The sequence below is a fragment of the Littorina saxatilis genome, linkage group LG1 (genome assembly GCF_037325665.1).
Source record: "Littorina saxatilis isolate snail1 linkage group LG1, US_GU_Lsax_2.0, whole genome shotgun sequence".
In the NCBI taxonomy this organism is placed as follows: domain Eukaryota; kingdom Metazoa; phylum Mollusca; class Gastropoda; order Littorinimorpha; family Littorinidae; genus Littorina; species Littorina saxatilis.
This window is the reverse complement of record NC_090245.1, coordinates 45790206-45815686: the sequence shown is the minus strand read 5'-3', so window position 1 is coordinate 45815686 and position 25481 is coordinate 45790206. Positions and strand designations below refer to the sequence as shown.

Sequence of the window (25481 nt, the reverse complement as noted above, 5' to 3'; positions counted from 1 at the left end):
CAAATTCTTTTGCTCCCAGGGCTATTAATGACGGTGACCATTGGCATTGTCTTTTTCGGATGACTGGTCCGACTATGTCCTGTGGTCACATCATGACATTCTTCCCGACTTCTTTCCATTCGGCTGTGCCGTCTGTGAGAAGTTTTCTTGTAAGTGTGTGTGTGTGTGTTCGACGGTGTGTGCATGTTTGTGTGTGTGTGTGATGGTGGTGTGTGTGTGTGAGTGTGTGTGTGAGTGCGAGTGATTTGCTAGGCCAAAACACTCAACACTTTCGTACTGTTAGGTTTTCCACACGTGCCAAATTACTATTAAATATTTCCAGTCACTTATAATTCGGCCGGAAAACCCTTTTATCATTCAGATCACTGTTTAAAAGCACTTGCTACATGATGTGTTCCCTTGCATTCATAAGAATAACTTTGAAATGAACACTGTAAATACAATCAAACCTGTCCAGTATGCCCATCCCAGACTGACCAAAAGTGGTCGTTATAGATAGGTGGTCACCATGGAAAGGTGAATTATATAGAACAAAAACTCGTCGGGAATCTTTTGGGGTGGTCCTTGTGGGCAGGTGGTCGTTATTGAGAGGTGGTCCTTCGAGCAGGTTCGACTGTAATACATTGTAACTTATTTCTAATCTCTGTTTCACGAATCAAAGAGTCAACCACAGGGATGTCCAAGGTTTTATTGCACACAATTCCAGTGACACTCTAGAACAGCAGATAAACCACAAGAATAAATGTTTTCGCCACAGAAAGTTATCAAACAAATGATTAGACATTCTGCACTTGTAAATCATGCTAACAGACAGACACATGAAACACACACACACACATGCAAGTGCGTGTGCATGCACGCATGCACCCACTACGCACGCATGCACACATCCACGTACGCACACACACACACACACACACACACACAGGGAGTACAGTACTACCACTTTACAAATCTTAATGTCTCAAAAAAACATAATAAGGAAAGTATTTCAACAGAAAACAAGAGGCGAAGCCTTCGAGGCTCACGTAAGAAATCGACAAACAGTAACACAAACTCAATCACTCCGCCACACATACACACACACACACACACACACACACACACACACACACAGTAAGCATAGGTGAAACTGTGCAAGAAAGCGAGACACTAGATCTAGATCTGTCTGTCTGCATGTAGCCTACTTACAGGGACACGACTGCCAACTAGTCTCGGCCCGCTCAAAATAAAAAATAACAATGACCGAGACTTTCAGTAATTCCTTCGCGTGACGTCTAACCCTCTTACGCCATAATGTGACGTCTTCAAATGACGAAATGTTAAAGTTTCTACCACAGACATACACACGCACAAACAAACACACACACACACGCACAAACGCACAGACAGACAAAGTTACGATCGCATAGGCTACACTTACGTGAGCCAACAACCACAGCAAAATATTAACACAATTCTGCCATCCTTATTCTTGTTGTTTGATAAATGAAAAACAACCCTAAAAAACAAAATGAAACAGCAACGCCATGGGTTGTCTATCACGACAGGTAGAAGAAAGATAGTGCAGACGAGAAACATTTGCAGTGGTTTTGGTAAGAAGCGAGTTTCTGAAGACGGTAAAGACAAGAAATATTTGACTGACTAGTTGAGTTATATGACCTCTTAGGACCAATAGAGAAGCATTTGCCATGGGGTTTTGTGTGTGTGTGTGTGTGTGTGTGTGTGTGTACAGTATGTGTGTGGTGTTTGTGTGTGTGTGGTGTGTGTGTGTGGTGTAGTGTGTGTGTGTGGTGTGTGTGTGTGTGTGTGTGTGTGGTGTGTGTGTGTGTCTGCCTCTGTGTGTGTGTGTGCGCGTGCATATGTGTGTGCGTGCGTGCGTGCGTGTGTGTGAAGTGAGATGTTGAAGCACTAGCTATGTCCTGGCTTTCATCCTCTGGTGGTAGACAGCCAGCATCTCCAGGCCGCACTGCTTGATGGTGTCCTGGTCACAGAGAAATGTATCTTGCGTGAACATAAGGGGAATTATTACCCACAAGGGTTCAGTATGGACAGGCAACACTGGTCAAAACGTAAAGCAGTTGTTACACAATACCGATAACGTTCATCTGAAACACCTACTTTCTTCCCCAAAAAAGAAGAGTGAGCAAGGAAGCAAGTAAGCAAGCCATCAACTCACCCACTCACCTAACCATGCAATCAGCTAAATAGAAGAATATAGACAGGAATTAATCTCTTGTCGTTTAAAGAAGGCTAGATTTTCCATGGAACTTACCTGGGCTTGCATGGGTATGACTATAACTAAATCCAGCCCACACACTCAACAGAAGGCGAGAGGAGAGGGAGAGGGAGAGGGAGAGGGAGAGGGAGAGGGAGGAGGGTCCAGAAAGGAATTCAGAACTCAGAAAGTTTATTGTTTAGGCCAACAGACCCGTTACAACCGGTACATATATCAAACATGACAGCATCTCTCTCTCTCTCTCTCTCTCTCACACACACACTCTGACTCTCTCAAACACACACACAAAGACACACACAAGGGTCCAGAAAGGAGAGGGCTAGTGAGGCATGCACGGGGCAAAGGGACTGACAGACGCCTAAATGCAAAAGAACAAACAATCAAACAAGAAACGAACGTTCATTGTTACCCTAGTCAATGAATTACACATCGTAGCCTTCCTTACCCCGTCAACACACTGCAGCAGACTGAGAGGAGCCAGTCTGACCAATGACACCACAGTTCTTGACAGCTCCAACAGCACACCGACATCCTTCATCTGTGGACACAGAACGAAGCTTGTTGAACAATGCAAGTATGTACATGTACAACACACTGACGCTGATTTTATTGTGTTGGCCAACATGGTGGAAAATGGATGTAATTAAAGAGAAAGGCAAAAATTACATACACAAACAGACCAAAATTAGTTAACATATACCCCCGACTTCCAAGTGCTGTAATCAGCAGCATCAAAAACTTGACAAACGGTTACTCCCACCTACTTTCTTTCTTTCTTTATTTGGTGTTTAACGTCGTTTTCAACCACGAAGGTTATATCGCGACGGGGAAAGGGGGGAGATGGGATAGAGCCACTTGTCAATTGTTTCTTGTTCACAAAAGCACTAATCAAAAATTTGCTCCAGGGGCTTGCAACGTAGTACAATGTATTACCTTACTGGGAGAATGCAAGTTTCCAGTACAAAGGACTTAACATTTCTTACATACTGCTTGACTAAAATCTGTACAAAAATTGACTATATTCTATACAAGAAACACTTAACAAGGGTAAAAAGAGAAACAGAATCCGTTAGTCGCCTCTTACGACATGCTGGGGAGCATCGGGTAAATTCTTCCCCCCAACCCGCGGGGGGTCTCCCACCTACTAGCTCCCGCACTAACACCCCCTTACCACACACATACAGAACTGGTTCTCAACAACAGAACATGTACTTCACAGAAACTGCTAGAATGCATGCATGCTGGGTACCTAATATTAGCAGAAATATGAACAAGAAAACAACATATATAAGTTGAAAAAAACAAGTATCTGAAAGTATAAACAGACAATTGTTGAGGTCAAACGGTAGTACAGTGGTACCTGGGATGAAAGGACACCCTTGCCACCAGTTAAAAGTGTCCCTACATTGCAGGTGGCCTGTCATGACAGGTATATTTTGGTCAAGATAATAGACAAAGGGACTCCAGAAGGAATCTTTTCATGGGAGGTAACCACTTATCAGAGTGGCCTCACATTGCAGGTAAAACGGTACCTACATATTAGTGGAAGACAGACATCACATTTACACAAGAAAGAGAACATCAACAAATGCATTCTACTATTTAGCATTGAAAGACACTGCATGAAGACATCTGTATCTCCCTTTCAGCAGAAACCATTTTCTGAATTGGATTTCAATTAAGATGCTCCTAATCCATCAAACCAGAAAATCAGATAATGTGATGCACTAACTGTACTTAAGACCACCCAATTTAAGACTCCCTCCCTTTTAAGACCCTGTTTTCTCAGGCTTTTTGTTGATAACCTGTGTAAAGTTACCCTGATTCTAAGACTCCCTCCTTCCTAAGACCTTGTTTTCTCAGATTGTTGGAGGTCTTAACAGGGGGGTTCCACTGTAATATGAGCCCCTAACTGTACTTCCTTACCTGTTGTGAAGAGTGTGTGTCTTCAAAGCGCTGACAAAGACGAGAGAAAAGACAGACCCCCATCTCCACCACCCCCTTCTCTGCTGCTATCGTCTCTGGCGCCAATTGCCCCATGCACCTGTGAGGTGAAAATGAGCTCCATGTAACAGGTTGTTCAGAGTCTCATGCACATAAAGCCCTACCTGGCATGCACTTTGTTTCAAAACATATGCTACGAAATCAAACATGAGAATAGAAAATTGTCAAAAAGGGATGAAATGAGGATTGCCGAATCTTACATAACACAACATGTTGAACATGTTATGCTTTCCTTGACGCTGATGTGAGAGAAGGAAAAATGATTTAATTACTGGATTTTGCAGCTAACATAACATCCTTACTGTCTTCAACAATGACGCATAATTTGCCTACAGACTTAATTTATTGATCTGCAAACAAACCCAACACACACACATAATGGACAGACAGCTTACTTCAGCAATATGAAACACCTGTGCATGATGTTTATAAACCTCTCTCCATCCCCCTCCCCCTAAAAAAAAAGCATCCCGATACAGCTCCATGTGAGGTTCATCGCCAAACTGAATAAATCTCAAATGGTCACTCTTCTTGCGGTATGTGATGTCACTACCGCGGGGCTAAGTCAGGAGACTGCTGATTGCAAACATACCTCAAGATGGCAACTTCTACAAACGGCAGACTGTCAGCGGGCAGTAAAGAATGCCTGAAGGATGCAAACTCTGATCGCCCGTCACCAGCACAGGGAATCAAGTGTGGAAACTGTCGCCAGATTTCCGACAGCCACAGCTGAGAAGTCTTCACCTGCAGGCACACGAATGTATCACACACATAACCAGCAATCATGTTAGGCAACAAAAAAAAAAAAATAGGTGTGGTTAAGGTAACATAGCCCCAAAAAATAGGGTAGAAAGGTAGGCAATCACTTTTTTTTTAAAACTTTTTTTCTAATGTGTATAAATTAAACCTACTTGACAGGGAAATAAGTGTGCGACTCGAGCGCTTTCACTTCCATTGCGTTTTCTGCACTCGTTTTCTTTTTTGTTGTTGTTGTTGTTGTTGTTGTTGACAAATGTAATAAAAAGTTATAGTAGGCCCCTAAAAATAGGGTAGGTCGGGTTACCGTAACCACACCTATTGTTTTTTTAGGCCTTCGCCAGCATAGCCAGTCAGACTTTACAACTACAAATCTTGGCTCTTACAAAAAAACACCCCGGTAATTCTGTTATAAAAACCGGTCAAAACAAGTCTAAAACACAGTTATTGGTATAATACATGTCGGTAAAAAACTGGTCACAAGAAATATCAACTGGTAAGTAGGACAGGGTGCCGATCTCAGTTTTGGTATTTTGAGAAGCTTTCAGGTAAAATATTATAAATTTCAGTTGAAGGTGATCCCTGCATAACAGCGCTCTAAATATAGCATACCTACAATAACACATTAAAAAATTTATTTAACACAAATGCAAGGAACAAGCAAGATCCATGTGCTATAACAGCCGCTAAAGTGCTACCAAAACAATGAAATCACTACAATTTTAAACAATCAAATCATCTGCTAAAATCTAATTGTTACAATACATAATCTTCTTTACCCCATTAGGTGAGTGGTGACAGCAAGACTGGGCGTCAGACAGGGACACAAGCAGCAGCTCACACAGTATTGCTACAACCTGAAAAATAAATCAATAAATACTGAACATTTTGGATGTGAACAAGAACTGATTTTGCTGCTTATTCAAACACAGTTTTTATTCTTGCACTAGACGATTTTTGGAAATAACTCTGCATTGGTTGTGAAAGAGTGAATACCCTTGCTTCTCCTCTGACAAATAAAGTCACCAGTACTCCTGTTCACATGTTTCCGACACACCCCTTGCTAGTGATTGGTACCTCCAATGTTTGTCTGAGTAAAAATCAAGGGTATTCACTCTTTCATAACCCATACAAACCCAACAGAGGTATTTTCTGAATTCGTCTATTGCTACTGAAGAATTTAATCAGCCAGATCATTCATTTACGTTATTGACTCACATCTTCCAAGGATGCTTTCAAGTGAAACAGTGTGACTGCTAGAAAATGCTGATTGAAACAAGTCAGTAGTCAACAAATGGCTTCAATTTTAGAATATACCTTGGATATCAAGTCTGCTGACAGGAATAATGTAGGAGCTGATCAGTAAAGACTGACTGGCTGGAAAAACAGATGACTGTACCTTAGGCTGGGAGTGGTCAAGCTGCCTAACCATGTCTTTTCTTCTCTCTGTGTCACACATCAAACCCCTGTAGGACACAGAAAAAGATGCAAAGATTCAAGAAGCAAGAATGGCATTTCTACAAAACGAGTACCGTATTTGACGGACAACAAGCCGCGACTTTAAAAAAAAAAAATCGCATTGCAGCTTATAAAAAGATGCAGCTAAAACGTTACCTAAACTTGAATAGCATTCACCTAATGGAAGTCGCCGCGGATTTTCATTTCGCTCGATTAGCGATTACCGGTACTTTATTAGCTCTCTACTCAAGACTCGGCGCTTTTCTCTTTCTTTCGCGAATCTTCGTTTGTCAACAAGTCGTCGTGACAAGATAGCGTACAAAGAAACACCGGATGTATCAGGATCTCGCGCACGCGAGATTTCGTTTTTTTGTGTCTCGCGATAGTTGGAGGAGCGAGAGCCACCATGTTGTGTTTTCGTCTGCTCGAAATGTGCGCAAAAGTCGTAAATCATCCCAAAAAAGCTTATTCCGGGCGGGACTACATGTGTGTGTTGGTTACAAATTGTGTGTGTGATATTTTTCTTCAAACTTTTTCACTTTTCTTCTTTGTTTCACTTGTTTATTCTCGGAGCCGATTTCGCCAAATACCGTACTTTCGTTTGCCTGGTTGTTTTGATTGATTGACACGATCTGATTATATTTTTTTCGACGGCGGCTAATATAGTGACGCGGCCTATACGTGGCTCGTCCCAATTTTTTTGTTAAAAGTCGGGGGTGCGGCTTATAAAACGGTGCGTCTTGTAATCCGTCAAATACGGTACATGTATCAAAGTACATGTACTACAAGAGAGGAAAAAGCTTATTACTTCACGCTCTCAAGACATTTTGATATACAGTACAGCATAAAGACAGAATCAGAGACACATGGAATCTCACAAATGCAACATTCATGTGTTCACAAAAGCTTATAAAGCATATATGCAAAAAAGCGTACCTGTGTTTGATGACAGCAAGGACGGCAGCAGCCAAACTGAAAGAGTCACAAGATGTTTGCCTTACAGATAGTGTTCCTTCTTGGAAAAATCTGAAAAGTCAGAATATATACACAAATAGATTGAATTATGCTGAGCAGACGCAAACCCATTCATGCATACACGCATACATGCACACACACACTCATTGACAGATATATGAACATGCACAAACATACATACACACACATCTTGCATCAATGGTCATACCAGTACAAAATAAAATGGTATTTTCACTTTGATATTCCACAGAGTATGACAAAGAAAACTCAGCATGGATGTTTTCCACTCTTACCCCATCATTTCCCACTACTCTATCTCACTGTTATCTACCAGTTCCCTGTCACACATGCATGTGAGGATCAACACACCTGTCAAAGACGTCAAGCAGAGGTGGCAGTGTGTTCCAAGAAGATGCGTTGACAAATAGGGATGGAACCAGAACACGCACACTGCTCAGGTGAACCTACATGCCAGTGAAAAACAAAATATCAGTAGGCCTACTCTCATAATAGCAGCAGCAAGGGTTTGACAGAATTCAGAGTTTACATAAAAAAGAACAGAAAAAAAGACAGCTTCAAAAAGTTCTCACAAAAAAAAGGAGAAGAAATGGTTGTAATTTAATAGAGGTACATGAAACAAATACAGTTACTGTTTTATCCAAACTGATACACTGGTAAACCTTCGACTATAAGCTGCATTCTTTTTTGTAATCACACAACCACAGTTTGCATGTGAACAAGTTTTAAATGAATTATCTCATCGCCTTGTTTTCTGTAAAAGTTGAGAGATGTGGACATGTACTTACAAGTGTGGACAAGACAATCAACGGGTGATCCTCAAAGCCCTTCATCATACTTCTTTCTGAGCATTGCTCAGCTGCTGTCACATACCCCTGAAGTAAGAGAAACCATACAATATGAGTTACAGTCAAAAATGACTAAGACTAAACAAATGGAAGGTGAACTGTGCTGACTCACACATTGCTGCTCCTTTGCCTACACTCAATCAAATGTTATACAGTGGAACCCCCCCCTTTAAATCCCCCGATTGAAGACTCCCTCTCATTTAATACCCTGTTTTCTCAGATGTTCTGTTCATAACCTCTGTAAGTTTAAGCCTATTTTAAAGCTCCCTCCTTATTGAGACCTCATTTCCTCATCTGTACGTCTGAAAGACATCACACATCTTTTCTTCCCCCCCGGATTTCCCCGTTATGCCTGAAATCTAACAAAATAACAAAACCACTCGGGCGGGGATGTAGCTCAGTCGGTAGCGCGTTGGATTTGTATCCAGTTGGCCGCTGTCAGCGTGAGTTCGTCCCCAAGTTCGGCTAGAGATTTATTTCTCAGAGTCAACTTTGTGTGCCGACTCTCCTCGGTGTCCGAACACCCCCCGTGTGTACACGCAAGCACAAGACCAAGTGCGCACGAAAAAGATCCTGTAATCCATGTCAGAGTTCGGTGGGTTATAGAAACACGAAAATACCCAGCATGCTTCCTCCGAAAGCGGCCTATGGCTGCCTAAATGGCGGGGTAAAAACGGTCATACACGTAAAAGCCGTGGGAGTTTCAGCCCATGAACGAACAAACAAACAAAACCACTCCATCACCACCTTCTCCTTCTTTCATGGACTTTCAAAGATTAACTTGAATTAACATTAAACTAAAACTTAACCATTATAACCACTAGAACAATGTTTTAGTTTGTTGTTTTGCTACTCACCTGCAGCAAATGGCAAATCACATCAAGGGCCAAAACTCCACCTTCTGATGCGTGCATCACCTAGTGAAGACAATGTGAGCACAATGATCAGTGAAAGGCCAACTTTCTGAACGCTTAATTACATTACTTTAGTTTTGGCGTAAATCTTGGAAGGGATGAAAAGTTAGCCTTTTCTGTGTGCAAAACGTCAAAATGATGTGCAGGGAAGCACATGCAAAGCTAAATGAAGAAAGCAGTCTGAACGAGGGAGCGGCTCTGAATAGGTTTTACCCCCATCATAAACAATCCCCACGAGTTATGTACATACCAATTTGTCTTACTGGTCAACCATTAATTCATATGTAATGATTTGTGCTTCACTTACACAAGACAATATCGTCACGCTCATAAGATAATTGCCTATGTCATTTTTTGTAGAGTTTTGCGAAAAAACGTTTTTGGTTTCTGCCCATCTAATTTTAGTTGTAAGTTTCAAATTGCCTATCTCGAGCAGTTGACAGCGGTATACGCATGAGATAAAGAGCTGACAGCTACATTTTCTATCACCACAACTGCATAAAAAACCTGAAAAGGCGTGCATACCTTAACAAGTCTTTATGTGTCAAAACGGAAAAGTGCCTAACTCAGAAACGAGAACGGCAGTTTTGCTCACGTAACCGTGGCAATGGTTTCCGTTGGTCTGAGAGTTTATACTCTCTAACACATGACAGGTACCCTTCCAGTAGCTTCCCCTGTAGTCTCACTGCAGAAACACCTAACACTGAATTAGGTATGGTTCTTATGAGCGTGACGATATGCGAAAGGACAAAATACTGCAGTGAGTGTGGTGCTTACCAAAAACTTCTCCATGAATCTGACGGTGTCTTTCACCAATGTCTGGTTGCCTCCGTCACTCATGGAGTTTGTGAACAGCAGGTAGGCTGGACAGCACAGTACCACCCTATCACAAATGAAAATACTCATCATCATTAAAAAATCAAAAACTTGTCTCTGTAGCTGATTCATCTTTGTGTTCATAATTTGCTCTGATCTGAAAGGTATACATCTGAAAACTTTGACTCAGTTAAAAGAAAGAAAAAGAAAATGCTCATCACATGGACATAATATCCCCCCCCCCCCAAAAAAAAATGGCTGCAAAATGACGGGGTAAAAACAGTCATCATACACATAAAAACACGCTTATGCAAAAAACACGCACGAGTTTACGTTGGAGTTGCAAGCCATGAAAGCAGAAGCAGATGACATGAACATCAAAAATCAGAAATCTGTCTCTGTAGCTTTTAGATCTACCTTTGTCTTAATCAGACAGCAAAGAAATTGTGAAGCTGCGTTGTTCAAAACCTGCATCAGGTGTGGCAGCTGCGTTAACTAGCATTCAACTGTGTAGCTTTATGCAATGATGCAAACATTCACCAAATTATTACTTTTAATAACTGTAACCAGCTGAATCAGTACTATTCAGTGAGGGTAAAATACAGCCTGACACACGAGACATGACCTGCTATGTGAAAGGATCGCCAAAGCAAACCAGGTGACAACAGCAGCCACACCCCATCACAAACAGCTCTCCACATCTCACGGGTGAGCTGTCTACCGACGTACCAAAAACGTAGAGCTACTATAAATAGCTCACTCATGGCAGGGAGACAACTCTGTCAGTGAAGAGCAGCTGTCGTGAAAGGGGGACTACTGCATCACCCTGTCACACTGGGAAGATTTGTACCTAAGCAGAGCCTGTGGGAGACATGTCGGTGGGCTGTCAGCAGAGGGTGCATTCAAACTGAACACTTGCTGAACCAACCACAAGGTGTCAGCTCTACCACTGCTATTGCCATCGTCCGTTGAAGGGAAATTCTGCACCAGTTTCTGAAAAGAAAAGAACAAAGAAATGACTCAGTAATCACAAGGTTTCTTTTCTCTGGTAAGTCACGACTGAAAATAATTGTGTCTCATAAACTCAAAACACCACTGTATGATTCTGTAAATGTTTCAGATATGGTAATTCTCGTGTTCTTGTCATATGGGACGCGGTCACTAATACAAACATACTGGTAGAAATAAAGCAGACACAGGCAGCATGGAGGGATGGCGTGACTTATTCCACCATAATTCTTACCCAGAATCTCCAGCAATGTAATATGTCATGGCTCTAGCACATTGGCAATTGAATACACATTTTAGTGACGTCATAACATTACAGGAATCACATAGAACCAACTTAAAACAATTCTAGTCACAATTTTAAGTGTGAAAGGCTACTTCCACAGAAAAGAAATGAACTTACTGCCAAGAGTGAAAGAAGACCGGAAGCAGCTTCTTGATTTACACGTGTTTCTGTGATGTCGCTGTGAGCTGTCTGCTGGCATCCGGGGCACCTTCCTGATTCCGTTTGAAACCTGTCATAATGGAAAGAAGATCTATCATATCCATACCACATCCGTTGTTTGGAACGTCAAGATACAAGATAAAAGATTTAGCATAACAGATCTCTCCAGGGTTTTGCGGCTCTGAGGTGTATGCATCATTGATAGAAGCAAGTCATGGTGATTGTCACGAGATGGTACAGTGGAACCCCCCATGTAAGACGCCCAATTTAAGACTCCTCTCCTTTTTAAGATCTTTATTCTTCTTCTTCTGCGTTCGTGGGCTGAAACTCTCACGTACACTCGTGTTTTTTGCACGAATGGAATTTTTACGTGTATGACGGTTTTTTACCCCGCCATTTAGGCAGCCATACGCCGCTTTCGGAGGAAGCATGCTGCTGGGTATTTTCGTGTTTCTATAACCCACCGAACTCTGACATGGATTACAGGATCTTTTTCGTGCGCACTTGTTCTTGTGCTTGCGTGTACACACGGGGGTGTTCGGACACCGAGGAGAGTCGGCACACAAAGTTGACTCTGAGAAATAAATCTCTCGCCGAACGTGGGGACGAACTCACGCTGACAGCGGCCAACTGGATACAAATCCAGCGCGCTACCGACTGAGCTACATCCCCGCCCTTAAGATCTTTATGCTTTTACAGCCTTTCTGTTCATAACATCTGTAAATTTACCTCCATTTTAAGACCCCCCCCCCCTTTTTAAGACATGATTTTCTCAGATTTGTGTAGGTACATATATCAAAAAGAGGTGTTCCACTGTAATATGAATGTAATTTTCTGTTCTGTAGAATAACAGAAGCATAAGATTGAAAATGGAATAATTAGATTTGACAGTGTTCATTTCAGGAGTGTGAAGTACATTAGTCGAGCAAAGAAGTCCACACATGTACAATGAGCGACAAGAACAAAAGCCTAGTCACCTGGAAAGAGCCATAGCCAGCTTTTTCATCAGCACACTGCAGCACTGATGAAGATCTGTGTTCACATTTTTACACTGCGAGGGATCCAACTTGCCACTGCTCACAGCTGAACAGAAGTGACTCATCATGCTAAACTGGTAAGTGTGCCTGAAAGGGGAAACAAGAAGCAATGACTCAACTTTTTCCTACAAAAAGTACAGGCTAGTAAACATTTAAAGTTAAACAGGAAAATGTATTCTCATGCACATAAACATACATGTACTTAGCAGATACAGTAAGCCAGAAAGCCATGCAGAGACAGACAGAGAGAGACGGACACACCCACACTTGTTTTGAGACACAGAAGCAAGTGTTACCTCTGTAACGGTGACAAACAATCCTGAGCTGGAACCACCCCTAACTCAAAATCCACCCAGTCTTCTAGTGTAGGTCTCTGAGTTTTGAGCAGTTCTTGAAACTTCTCTGACGCATACAGAGCAAGAGCAGCATCTTCCGTCCCTCTTCCATCGGTCTCGTATTTTGTGCTGTGCATTTCTCGTGTCAGATGTTGCCACAGTTGCTGTTGTGAAGTTATGGGGAGGGAAGGTTGTGTTTCTGGTATAAGTCTCCAGCTGAGAATGCAGAACTGAAAGAGAAAAAAGGTAGGTAAGTACACACTATACCTTTGTTTAAACTTACAGCATATTTCCCCAAGCTAAAAAAAAGAACAACCCCAAACCCCAAAGAAACACCTGCATACTCTCCGTCTCACAGAGACAAAAAAATATAGGTTGAGTAAGATACACATAGTCAACATTTCTTGGCACTGAACAGTATGAACACAAGCTGTGGTCTGACAAACAACAACAACAACAACAACAACAACAACAACAACAACAACAACAACAACAACAACAACAACAACAACAACAACAAGAAGAGCAAACGCTCGATCGAGTCACTTTCGCAGTTCTGAATATTATATGAGGCATCAGATGGACAGGAAGAAATTGCTATTCACAACACAATGAGTCACGTTCACATAAAATTTGAGCCCGGTCACTTTTATAGTTTCCGAGAAAAGCCCAACGTTAAGTTGTGTGTTGCCGAACAGAAAAGGCTAGTTATCTCCCTTGTTTTTCTGATAACGTTCGTAAAAGGCTACAGATGTAAATACTTTGATGTAAAGAATAATCCTACAAAGTTTCAATCACATCCGATGAACTTTGTCAAAGATATAAAATGTCTAATTTTTCCTTTGACGCTGACCTGTGACCTTGAAAAAGGTCAAAGGTCAACGAAACCATCGTTAAAGTGTAGAGGTCATTGGAGGTCACGACTAAACAAAATATGAGCCCGATCGCTTTGATAGTTTCCGAGAAAAGTCCAACGTTAAGGTGGTGTCTACGGACGGCCGGCCGGATGGCCGGCCGGACAGACTAACACTGACCGATTACATAGAGTCACTTTTTCTCAAGTGACTCAACAACAACAATAAAAACCCACCAAAAACATGAGCTTCTCTTCACTTACCATTACAATGAGCTGTGAAGGAAGAATCATGTTTTGTTCACTGGCCCAGGATTTTTCACTCTCACACAGGAAAGCAACTTTTAGGTATGCCGCCAGGAACCTGCAATCATTCTTATAATGCTGTCAATGCAAAAAAACGAAAAACGAACAAACAAAAAACAAAAGAAGATCGGCACACACAGACACACAAACATGACAATGCACACCTACAATGCAGTCAGCCTCAGCCAAACAAATTGAGGCCAGGCATTCAGAAGGCATAAACCAAATCAAATCTTAATCACACACACACACACACACACACACACACACACACACACACACACACACACACATACACACACACACACAAACACACACAGACATACACCAAAGAGAAAAGGTCAATAAAAAAGCTCTACTCCCGGTGAAATTATTGGTAACAACCCTTCTCAAGGTCAAAACTTGGATTATTTTTTTTACATCATTTGCACCGAGAGAAAAAAAACAAAGAACAAAACAAAATAGCTTTGCGGTCTTTTCTCTCTCTGTCTGCCTTGTCTGTCTGTCTGTCTGTCTGTCTGTCTGTCTGCCTGCCTGCCTGCCTGCCTGCCTGCCTGCCTGTCTCCCTCTCTCTCTCTCTCTCTCTCTCTCTCTCTCTCTCTCTCTCTCTTTTAAAGCTCTGATCTGCAAACTTACTGATGTGCTACTGTCATTTGTTGCGCAGTGCCGACAAGGAGACTGGAGAGGAAGCAAGACAGGAGAGTTATTGGTAGTTTCCCCTTGGAACGGTGCTGTCTGATGAACAGCAGGGGAAACAGGGATGAATTGTTACCGAGGTGGAACATGAATGCTGCAGCCCCTTTGACATGGTGCGCTGACAGTGTTCTTTGCTGAAAACAAAACACCCAGAAAGAAAGCACATGAAGTTGTTGGTGACAGACCTGACAAATATATATTTTATGCTACACGAACAGATAGACATATAGAGCAGACAGACAGACAGACCAAGACACTCACTGACATAGAAAGTCACACAGAGAGATTCAGACAAATGGTAAAACAGTCCACATTTTTTGGTGCTAAACAGCAGTCATACGAGCAGACAGAAACCTGGGCAAATGGCCTGATTGAAAAATAGACCATCATGTACACTAACACAGTGAATTTTCACAAGCATCAGTCAAATTGCTCTCCCTAATCTCAAGATTTGAAAGCTGATTCAATATGAAAGAATAAATAACATAAAATGCATAACAGCTGTTGTACCTGGTTTCTGAAGAGTGCCACAAGACGAACCAAGAAAGCAGGGAGGAGTGAATAGTGCTGACTCAGCATGCGAACTAGCTGATGCAGCCAGGACTGACGTGAAGCGTCTTTCAGACTGTGCAGAATGAGACACACACTGTTCAGGACTTCATCCACCACCTGAAAGAAAATAGGTCAACATGGCTGACAGCACGTAATGCGCAGTAGGAGAGATGTATTTGGACCCAGAAAAGATTTTCTGTTTATTTGCATCTTGTCTTGACTTTCCTTAATTTTTTACATTCCGTCTACAATGTTTTGCCTTTTACAGTTTCCCTCTTGCAAAGAATACCTACAGAAATAAAATTACTTTTCAGACTTTACATCCACTCATGAATTCCTAAGTAAACAATTTTTTTTTAATTCACAGTTAAATAGCCCATGTTATGTAATTAATGAATAAGAATGTAATGCTCATAAACTTCACACACACACATGTGTGCACACACACACACACACACACCCACACAAGCACACACTACAAGCACACACACACACACACACACACACACACACACACACACACACACACACACACACACACACACAGTGAATTAAGACACCACCTGTCCGCATTTACCTGAATGTGGGAGGAGATGAGGTCAGGCTGACACAAGTCAACCATACACTCCCTCTCTGAGCACTCAGCGCCGTCTTTGGACGTTCCTACCACACCCTCTATCTTCTCACTGACCACAGACACCAGCTCTGCAACTGAAGAAGGCAAAGGTAAAGGTAAAACTGCAGTACAGGTGCGTGTACCAAACGTTTGACCTCAGATATGTTTTTAATGTCCTCACCTCTAGCCTTTGTTGAAGCGGACACAACGGCATCAGCGAGCTGCTTCAAGCGATGTTGGAGTTGTTCTAACGGCTCCATCATCATCTCCTCCACTCCATCATCCTCTTCCACCTCAAATACACCTGCAACAGGTGCAAATTCATGTTACAGGTGACATCTAACTCTGAAGGGAGAATACATTCATCACACTCTTACCTTCCAGGTGTAAATTCATGTTACAGGTGACATCTGACTCTGAGGGGAGAATACATTCATCACACTCTCACCTTCTTCTTCTTCTTCTTCTTCCAAGACACAGATAGCACGCAGAAATGTGATGCATACAACACAGACCACAACGCTTTGGCTTTTCCTTTCTTTATGTTATTTAGTTATACAATTCTTGATCATATAAGAGATCAATATTCTTATTAAATCAAAATCAGATTTAGCTGGGAGATGGCTACAAAAGTATCCCTCGTCTATTTTCACTCCATGAATGAATACACTGTATCAATACTTCTTTTATTCTTGGATGATACAGTTGAAACCACATTTTAAGACCTCTCCACTTGTAAGACCCAAGGTCCTCAGATTTTCTCTTCATGTCACTCAATGTACCCCCATTTTAAGACCCAAGGTCCTCAGATGTTCTCTTCATGTCACTCAATTTACCCCCATTTTAAGACCCAAGGTCCTCAGATTTTCTCTTCATGTCACTCAATGTACCCCCATTTTAAGACTTCCTCTCTTTTAAGACCGGATTTTATCAGATTTTTTGTGTAGGTCGTAAAAGGGGGGTTCGAATGTACTAGAAGACTGGCGTACCTTCCAGAAGCTGTCTGGTTTCCTTCCTGCAAGCCTCTTCATACTTAGTGACCAGGGAGGATGGTATCTTGCCGGCTTTCTTCAGCGCCTCAATGAACTTCATCCTGCTGTCAGCTACATCCGGTAGCTGAGCAAATATGAGAAGAAGAAAAATAAAACAAAAAGCTTTTTGGTATTTTGCTTTGTCCATTCTGGAAGCAAAAGCAATTCAGAGATAGAGTTCATGATCGCTTTTTCATTTTGTTGTGTATCTTGTTCGACTACTTTAAAGACTGATAGTTCAAAGTTTTTGTGAATCTTTCGTTTTGTCGATACATGTACTTAAACGTTGCATAAACTTAACCTTTCTTTTATTTATTTATTTATTTATTTAGCATTATCATTATTATTTTTATTTTACTTTATATTTTTTGTGCAAATCAGTTCATTAAAAACCACGAAAACCGTTCAAGGGTTTACCTTGTTTAAAGTTGTTTGTGAACCTCACATTGTAGTTGTATGCACTTATGTTTGTTTTAAACAAAAAACAAAAAAAAAACAAAAACAAACAGTTGTACCTTATTAAAAAATGTAACTTAATTTTAACCCAAAATATATTGTGGACATTATTTTGTTAATTAATTAATAAGAATAAGGAAAAGTGATAAAAAAGCAACAAGCCTACAACAACTGAATATTTACATGTCTAGGCTGGAGCAGGGCAGGAAGAAACTTGCCAACAAAATATGGCTTCCTGAAGATGCTGAAAACAATAAAACAGAACCTTTCTAGCATAAACACAAACTATAATTTTAGGACATTTAAGAAAAATACAGGAATTTCACTTTGGAAATAGATGTTTTCCCAAAATAACTGTCAGGATTTTTTAGCGGTATGATAGAGTAAGAACCTCTTTTGCGGGGACAAGCTTTTCAAATAGAGGCGAAGCAAGTACATGTACTAGGCTTTCGATCGGCTTCAACCTGCGATGGTGATGAACAGCTAACTCTGTTTTTACAATGCGAAGTAGGCCTTTATAAATGAATCAATAACTCAACATGAAAAGAAAGCAATGTATGACTGTGTGTACGACTTCATAATCCTCGCCTTAGTTTGGACGAATGCACACAATGTTGTATATGGTACTGTGGAACTCCCCTTCTGAGACCCCCCCAATTTAAGACTCCCTCCTTTTTACATTTAGTCAAGTTTTGACTAAATGTTTTAACGTAGAGGGGGGAATCGAGACGAGGGTGTGGTGTGTGTGTGTGTGTGTGTGTGTGTCTGTCTGTCTGTGCGTGTGTGTGTCTGTCTGTGCGTGTGTGTGTGTAGAGCGATTCAGAGTAAACTACTGGACCGATCTTTATGAAATTTGACATGAGAGTTCCTGAGTATGATATCCCCGGACGTTTTTTTCTTTTTTTCGATAAATGTCTTTGATGACGTCATATCCAGCTTTTTGTAAAAGTTGAGGCGGCACTGTCACACCCTCATTTTTCAATCAAATTGATTGAAAGTTTGGCCAAGCAATCTTCGACGAAGGCCGGACTTCGGTATTGCATTTCAGCTTGGTGGCTTAAAAATTAATTAATGACTTTGGTCATTAAAAATCTGAAAATTGTAAAAAAAATTAGGGGGGTATAAAACGATCCAAATTTACGTTCATCTTATTCTTCATCATTTCCTGATTCCAAAAGCATATAAATATGTTATATTTGGATTAAAAACAAGCTCTGAAAATTAAAAATATAAAAATTATGATCAAAATTAAATTTTTGAAATCAATTTAAAAACACTTTCATCTTATTCCTTGTCGGTTCCTGATTCCAAAAACATATAGATATGATATGTTTGGATTAAAAACACGCTCAGAAACTTAAAACGAAGAGAGGTACAGAAAAGCGTGCTATCCTTCTCAGCGCAACTACTACCCCGCTATTCTTGTCAATTTCACTGCCTTTGCCACGAGCGGTGGACCGACGATGCTACGAGTATACGGTCTTGCTGAAAAATTGCATTGCGTTCAGTTTCATTCTCCGAGTTCGACAGCTTGACTAAATGTTGTATTTTCGCCTTACGTGACTTGTTAAGACTCTGTTTTTTCAGTTTTTTTTGTTCATAACCTTGTAAATTTACCCCCATTTTAAGACTCCCTCCCTAGTAAGACCTGATTTTCTAAGATTTTTGGAGGTCTTAAAAGGGGGGTTCCACTGTAATACTTATAATCCTTAATGTCATACCAGCGGATAACACAACCAACCTTGCCTCCATGACGTTAGTTGGCAGTTTTCCCGAAGACTCAAACCCTGCAATGGCTTTCTCCACATCCTGTAAACCTGGTGCTCCCTGAAACATGCACATTTGCCTTTCACCTGCCTCACAATGACAAAAACCTTATTGCACAAAGACGTATAAAGATTAAACATTAGATTCAATATCGTGTTTAGTACTTTAATACAATGAATATAAAATATCCCTTCTCGTCTGAAAAAGAAGTAAAATGATGTATAGCATGCACTCCATTTCATTCTTTCTCTCTCCCTTTTCTGAACAACAGGCATACACAGTTATACTCACACATATGGACACACCCACAGATGGACACATACACACCCACACATGCATGCATGCATGCATACACACACACACACACACACACACACACACACACGCATCCAACCCCGTCCTTATTCTTGACAAGACAAAATATCTAATTACCTGAGCAGAAGAGTTTCCTTGATCAGAATAAATGGATGCATTGGTTTCTTCTAGCGGTACCTGCACATGTGCAAAGACAATAAATCACTCAAAAAATAGCATGACACAGACACTAATTAACGTGCTTGCATGCATGTATTCACACAGACAGATGGACAAATACAAATATAAAGCAGCAATGCACAAAAAATCAATGTATGTTGTCAGATTTTCTGATGAAAACAGGAAGATTGTATGGATAGCAGTACAGTGGTACCTGCGATGTGTGGCCCCTCCGATGAGTGGACACCTCCCTTCAAAGGACACTTCTGTTGTCCGTTTGTCTATTATCTCTACCAAAATATACCTGTCGTGACAGGCCACCTGCAATGTAGGGACACTTTTGGCTGGTCCTAAGGGTGTCCTTTCATCGCAGGTACCACAGCAGCAACCCAAAAGCCTGGAAGGTTAGAAAGTGAATAAACACTTACATAGTTGTGTAAAGGCAAGTTAATTTAGATAAAGTTACAGTGGAACCTGCCCTGGTGACCACCTCTCGAATACGACCTTCTGTCCAAAACGACCACTCCAAAGGATCCCGACAAGTTTTTTTTCCTCTCTAATTGACCTTTCGATAATGACCAACTGTCTATCACAACCACTTTTGGTCAGTCCCTTTAATGGTCGATATAGACAGGTTTGACTGTACTTTAAAATGCTCACTTACTTTGAGGTCAGCCAAGCGTGTCTTTGCTAGCAGGGTGTAGTCTGTCCACAGGTCTCGACATTTCGCAGGTATGAATGGTGGTCGTAAGATGTGTACCTGTAAGGGAAGACACAAGGACTTTCCATTTCATTTTATATTATTTACTTTATAACCCTATTGCTTGTTAATTCGTGCCACTTCCTCCCAGTTGAAAGCTAGCAGCAACAAGAGCTGTACTTGTGCTACCCAGCTTTCAACAAGTCATGTCACAATTAACATGTAAATGTCTGCAATGTGGGTATGTTTATTTGCACATTCTTTACTGACAATTCAGCCTAGCTGCTGGTATAACAAGTACATTTTGTTTGTTCTTGCTAGAGAGTAAGAAACGCACTAGTAAATTCTTATCACCATAAAAATTAGTTTTACAAAGACAAGAATGTTCAGTTGCACTCCTCAATGTCAGAACAGCACACATCTTTCCACACAAACTCCAATACCTTGAGCACATCCGCGGGTTCAAAGGGCACAAGGTCAGTGAGGAATTTTATGAGGAAGGTGAAGGCCTTCTTGGATCCGGCCGGACTCTGACTGCCATCGCCAAACACTTGCTGGACGAAAGAGGAGAAAAGAAATTTATTGTCAACACCCATCTCTTGAGGTACTGAAATTTTGAAGATAGTCCACAAGATTTCAAAGGTAATTTGGGTTAGCGTCATTCACCATTCAGTATTGAAGATAACAAACTCTCAGTTCCTGATGTTTCTCTCCCTCTCTGTTAGATACTTCAATTCACAGATGAAAGATACAAGTAATTAAACAAAATCAGAAACTTTCAAGAAATCTTTCCAGATAAGGCAAGCCATGCAGTGTTTGACTTGTTAACAAAATTACATGCTTTTGTGCACTGGCAGATTTTATTTTATTTATTTATTTATTTATTTTATTTTTATTTATTTATTTGATTTTATTTTTACGAGGATTTATATCGCGCACGTATCTCACCACACAAGGCGACTCAAGGCGCATGTTACCTAATTAATGCCGTGTGAGATGGAATTTTTTACACAATATATTACGCATTCACATCGGCCAGTAGATCGACTGCCTTTAGGCGCTGCATCCACCTTTCATGGCCTATTATTCCAGGTCACACGGGTATTTTGGTGGACATTTTTATCTACGCCTATACAATTTTGTGCTGCTCTAGCTGGCGGGTTTGTATGGTTTGTGAAAGAGTGAATACTCTTGCTTTGAGTGAGGCAAGCAAGGACACGCGGTCCTTGTCCAGATGTTTCAGACACACCCCTCGCTAGTAATGGGCCTATAATGTCACATGGGATGGTTTGACTCAATCAAAGCAAGAGTATTCACTCTTTCACCACCCATAGAAACACGACAGATTTATTTCCGAACATCGTCTTTTCTCCACATTGCTATGTAAAGTATAGAGCTACCTCTATTTCCTGACACACACAAAAATTAGACAAATTGTGGTCTTACAAGAAATGGAGTTTTAAAGTGGAGATCGATACATTCACTGACACTATGAAGAGAAAGTCTGAGAAAGTGAGATCTTAATGTAGAGGGAGTCTTAAAAAGGAAGGTCTTAATGTAGAGGTAGTCTTAAAAAGGAAGGTCTTAATGTAGAGGGAGTCTTAAAAAGGAAGGTGTTAATGTAGAGGGAGTCTTAAAAAGGAAGGTCTTAATGTAGAGGGAGTCTTAAAAAGGAAGGTCTTAATGTAGAGGGAGTCTTAAAATGGAAGGTCTTAACACAGAAGTTTTGCTGTATTGGGAGACGTGCCTGGAACCACTGTGGGTAAGTGGGAAAGACGTGCGCCCCTTCCACACAGCTCTGGCGTGCAAAGAGAAAGGCGATGATCGTGTTCTCCATGTCTGCATTCTCCAGGCTGTCGGTCATCAGTCTTGTTACGTGGTCTGCAACATAAGGTGTTCAGATTCTGTACATCAATATTCACTAGCACACCATGGAACATACAGATATGCTAAGAAAAAGAGACTGAAACAATGACTTAAAAGCATTAACGAATACAAAAAGTTGTCTATCAAATTCTCTTAACCATGAACTTTCTTTACAGTAACATGCAAGAAACAAAGTGAGCAACAAACCCTGGATGTCAGTGGCAGCAGACGGAAAGCAGACCAGGAAGGTAGCCAGGAAAGATAACAGCATCTGCCAGTTCACTTCTTGCTTCTCCAGAATGCGACGCAGCAATTCCACCACCTCGCTGCTCTCAAAGGGCACCAGTAACTGCATGGCAGAAAAATCATAAAAAAATCTCCATAAGAACTGGAAAAGATGCAACCGGTTCCAGAGAAAACTTGGATAATTGCTAGCTATTAGTATTACTTAAAAAACAGTAAAGTTACTAAAGTCTTATGACGAAGGAAGTCAAAGTTAGTACATTGTAGAATTTCAACTTGAATATTATGTTACAGAACACTATATTAGTCTGACAATGAGAAAAGCAGTAAAACAAAATTCACTAATGGAACAAAAACAAAAGAACTAATTTAAAAATAGGAATTGCTCTCTCACTCTGATCCATATACACATACACTTCGACTCCCCCAGACAACAGGGCACAACACACATCGCTATTTCACCTGTTTGTACAGAGTCTTCAGATTGTCTGCAACTTTTCCAGATTTCCATTCTGTCTGTCGTTTGAGTGCCTCAGAAACTGCAATAAGGACAGAAAAGATGGTACACATCAGACATGTATGACATTCTCACAAGGATGACAGTCATACACCAGAGACGAGTTGCAGGGGCGGACGAGGGGGGGGGGGGGGGGGGGCACAGGGGGCACGTGCCCCCCCCCCGAAAAAAAAAAAAAAAAAAGAAGAAAAAAAAAAAGATTTTTCTATGCTGATTCTATGACCATTTCTAAGTTCAAATGGCACCAGATGGCACCATTTTGCTTCTCCGGACCCCCCTAGCAAATTCGGGCGCTTTGCGCCCATCACATTCACTTTCGATTCAAAGTGCCCCCCCCCCCCCCCCCTTACAAAGCAACTGATCCGCCCCTGAGTTGCTTGGGGCGGTGAGCACCAAAGTGATTGCAGTGCGCTTTTCAAAACCCCGTTTCTTAGGGTAGTGCAGAAAAGTTCGCGCTCAACGCACTGAGAGCAGCTTTTGGATGTGCTCACCTGCCGAGAGCACTGTTTACCAAGATGGCAGCGGTGTTGGAACTGCAATGGTGTGTAGCGTGTCGCGGTCTCCTCGGCGTGGTTTTCGATATGAACCGAGGGATCCACTCCTTTTGAAGGTTTATTGACCACCCCAGCTAACATTCCCATAATAATGTTCTGGCTGACAATTTCATTGACCGAATCGTCTGCTAGGTAAAGTATCAAAACTTTCTTTCACATATCGCATCATTTGCCATCTTAAAGCGTCTATTAGGATACATGCATACAAAATTAAAAAATAACAGATTCATGCAATTAGAAACAAAACAATCCAATATGATTAATTCACGATGCATATACAGGGGAGGTGTGAGGACTTACCTTTCATGTTGGACCGATGACTCATGATGAGGGAGATGGTGTGAGTGCAGAACTTCTTGAAGCAGACGTGAGAAACATCAGCGTTGACCCCTACCAGGTCTGTGTGTAGTAACACTTCCCGGTCTGACACTTGGCTGTCTAGCAACCCTGCAATAAATCAGTCTTGTGTTAGCAAATACAGTGGAACCCTCCTTTTAAGCCCCCATTTTAAGACTTCCCCATTTTTAAGACCTTGATTTTTCCAGATATTATGTTCATAACCTTTGTAAATTTGCCTCAATTTTAAGACTACCTCCTTTATAAGACCTGATTTTCTCAGATTTCTTGAGGTTTTAACAGGGGGGTTCCACTGTTCTTACAATGTCTTCAACAATAAGAAAAACAAAAACTGTGTAAGCACCTTTTATCAGTGATCCCATATCATTTAATGTGCTGGAACATGTTCTCCTCTCCAAATGAAAATGATGTAAAGCAAACAAAACAGACTGTAAAATAAAATGGCTACCTCTTGTTACTCCATCCAGTATGCCCACACAAACCTGCAAAAACAAGAAAATATGTAAACATCTCAAAGAAATAAATCATCTACAATGGGGATAGATTGCAAATAAACTGCATAATTATGAAAATTTGTAATGTGAGTTCAGCCTACAATAGCACTTTTAGATACCAAAAAAAAAGGCATCTGTTATTTAGCTAACTCTTACGTAATATTTAAGTGCTGAACAATCACAAGTTCCACACAAACCAAACACAAATCAATAATTCCATTCCAACGAAAATACCCAAAAGAGTATTGATGAATTATAAACTAATTCTTCCATCCAAAATGTTGAGGTTCAAATATGCAGTGGAACCTGTCTACAACGACCACCCAAGCTACCGACCAAAGTGGTTGGGCTAGACAGGTGGTTGCTATGGCAAGGTGAGTTTAACAGAAGAAAAACTTGTCTGGGATCTATAGGAGTGGTTGTTGTGGGCATGTGGTTGCTTTCAAGAGGTAGTTGCAAGGGCTGTTCTGAGCAATTTACAAAATTGGAAACAATGTTGCAATCCTCCAGTATTCATGTCATGAACAATCAGTGAATTTGTCATTTACCTTTCTGAGCAATGTGTCTTCCGGTTTCTTTTCTGGAAATCCAGTCTTCACCAAATGGCTGCAGACAGCTGCAAAGTAGAGAAAATATGTCTTAAGCAGGGAAACCTGTTCAGCAAATCTTGTGAAAGAAATTGCACAAAGTAATGACTGACTAAGACCTATTCATCCATTTTCATTTTGTTTGGTCCTTTCTTTAATTTTAAATTTTTTTTTTCATATACATGTACCCAAATAAGTTTTCTTGAATGTTGACTTGAGTTTGAGATCTGATTATCACACAATTCACTTAACTGAACCAAAACAATGGAACCGAAAAGGGGAAAAGGCAAAGCATTAGAATGCAGATACAGTGGAACCCTCCCTTTTAAGACCTTGATTCCTCAGACTTACTGTTCAGAACCTCAGTAAATTTACCCCATTTTAAGACCCCGTTCATTTTAAGGCCTGATTTTCTCAGACTTACTGTTCAGAACCTCTGTAAATTTACCCCATTTTAAGACCCCGTTCATTTTAAGGCCTGATTTTCTCAGACTTACTGTTCAGAACCTCTGTAAATTTACCCCATTTTAAGACCCCGTTCATTTTAAGGCCTGATTTT

General features: G+C 41.0%; 1 protein-coding gene across 1 annotated transcript; it reads right to left on the bottom strand.

Annotated features, from left to right (window-relative positions):
* Nucleotides 1-677: 677 nt before the first annotated feature.
* On the bottom strand, nucleotides 678-25319 carry LOC138976111 (Fanconi anemia group A protein-like). The gene is made up of 33 exons (XM_070348967.1): nucleotides 25274-25319; nucleotides 24884-24951; nucleotides 24290-24323; nucleotides 23785-23931; nucleotides 22876-22952; nucleotides 22378-22519; nucleotides 22048-22185; nucleotides 20748-20911; nucleotides 20269-20364; nucleotides 19563-19622; nucleotides 19105-19190; nucleotides 17547-17607; nucleotides 16866-16992; nucleotides 16058-16180; nucleotides 15838-15971; nucleotides 15219-15377; nucleotides 14649-14842; nucleotides 13971-14070; nucleotides 12815-13083; nucleotides 12459-12605; nucleotides 11440-11551; nucleotides 10879-11021; nucleotides 9990-10095; nucleotides 9156-9215; nucleotides 8239-8325; nucleotides 7802-7896; nucleotides 7394-7483; nucleotides 6399-6465; nucleotides 5779-5856; nucleotides 4836-4987; nucleotides 4166-4283; nucleotides 2685-2777; nucleotides 678-1984 (listed from the first exon to the last, which is right to left on the bottom strand). The coding sequence occupies exons 1-33, from the start codon at nucleotides 25317-25319 to the stop codon at nucleotides 1916-1918; spliced, it is 3642 nt and encodes a 1213-aa protein (XP_070205068.1). The 3' UTR covers nucleotides 678-1915.
* Nucleotides 25320-25481: the final 162 nt, after the last annotated feature.

What these genes read in the sequence shown, in the direction of transcription:
- LOC138976111 (XM_070348967.1), bottom strand. Translation starts at nt 25,319, where the DNA reads ATGAACGGGGTCTTAAAATGGGGTAAATTTACTGAGGTTCTGAACA. An exon ending in CTCCCACAGGCTCTGCTTAG is followed by an intron (nt 10,096 to 10,878) that starts GTACAAATCTTC and finishes CATTTGTGATAG; the next exon opens with GGTGGTACTGTGCTGTCCAG. An exon ending in GATTCATGGAGAAGTTTTTG is followed by an intron (nt 9,216 to 9,989) that starts GTAAGCACCACA and finishes TGTCTTCACTAG; the next exon opens with GTGATGCACGCATCAGAAGG.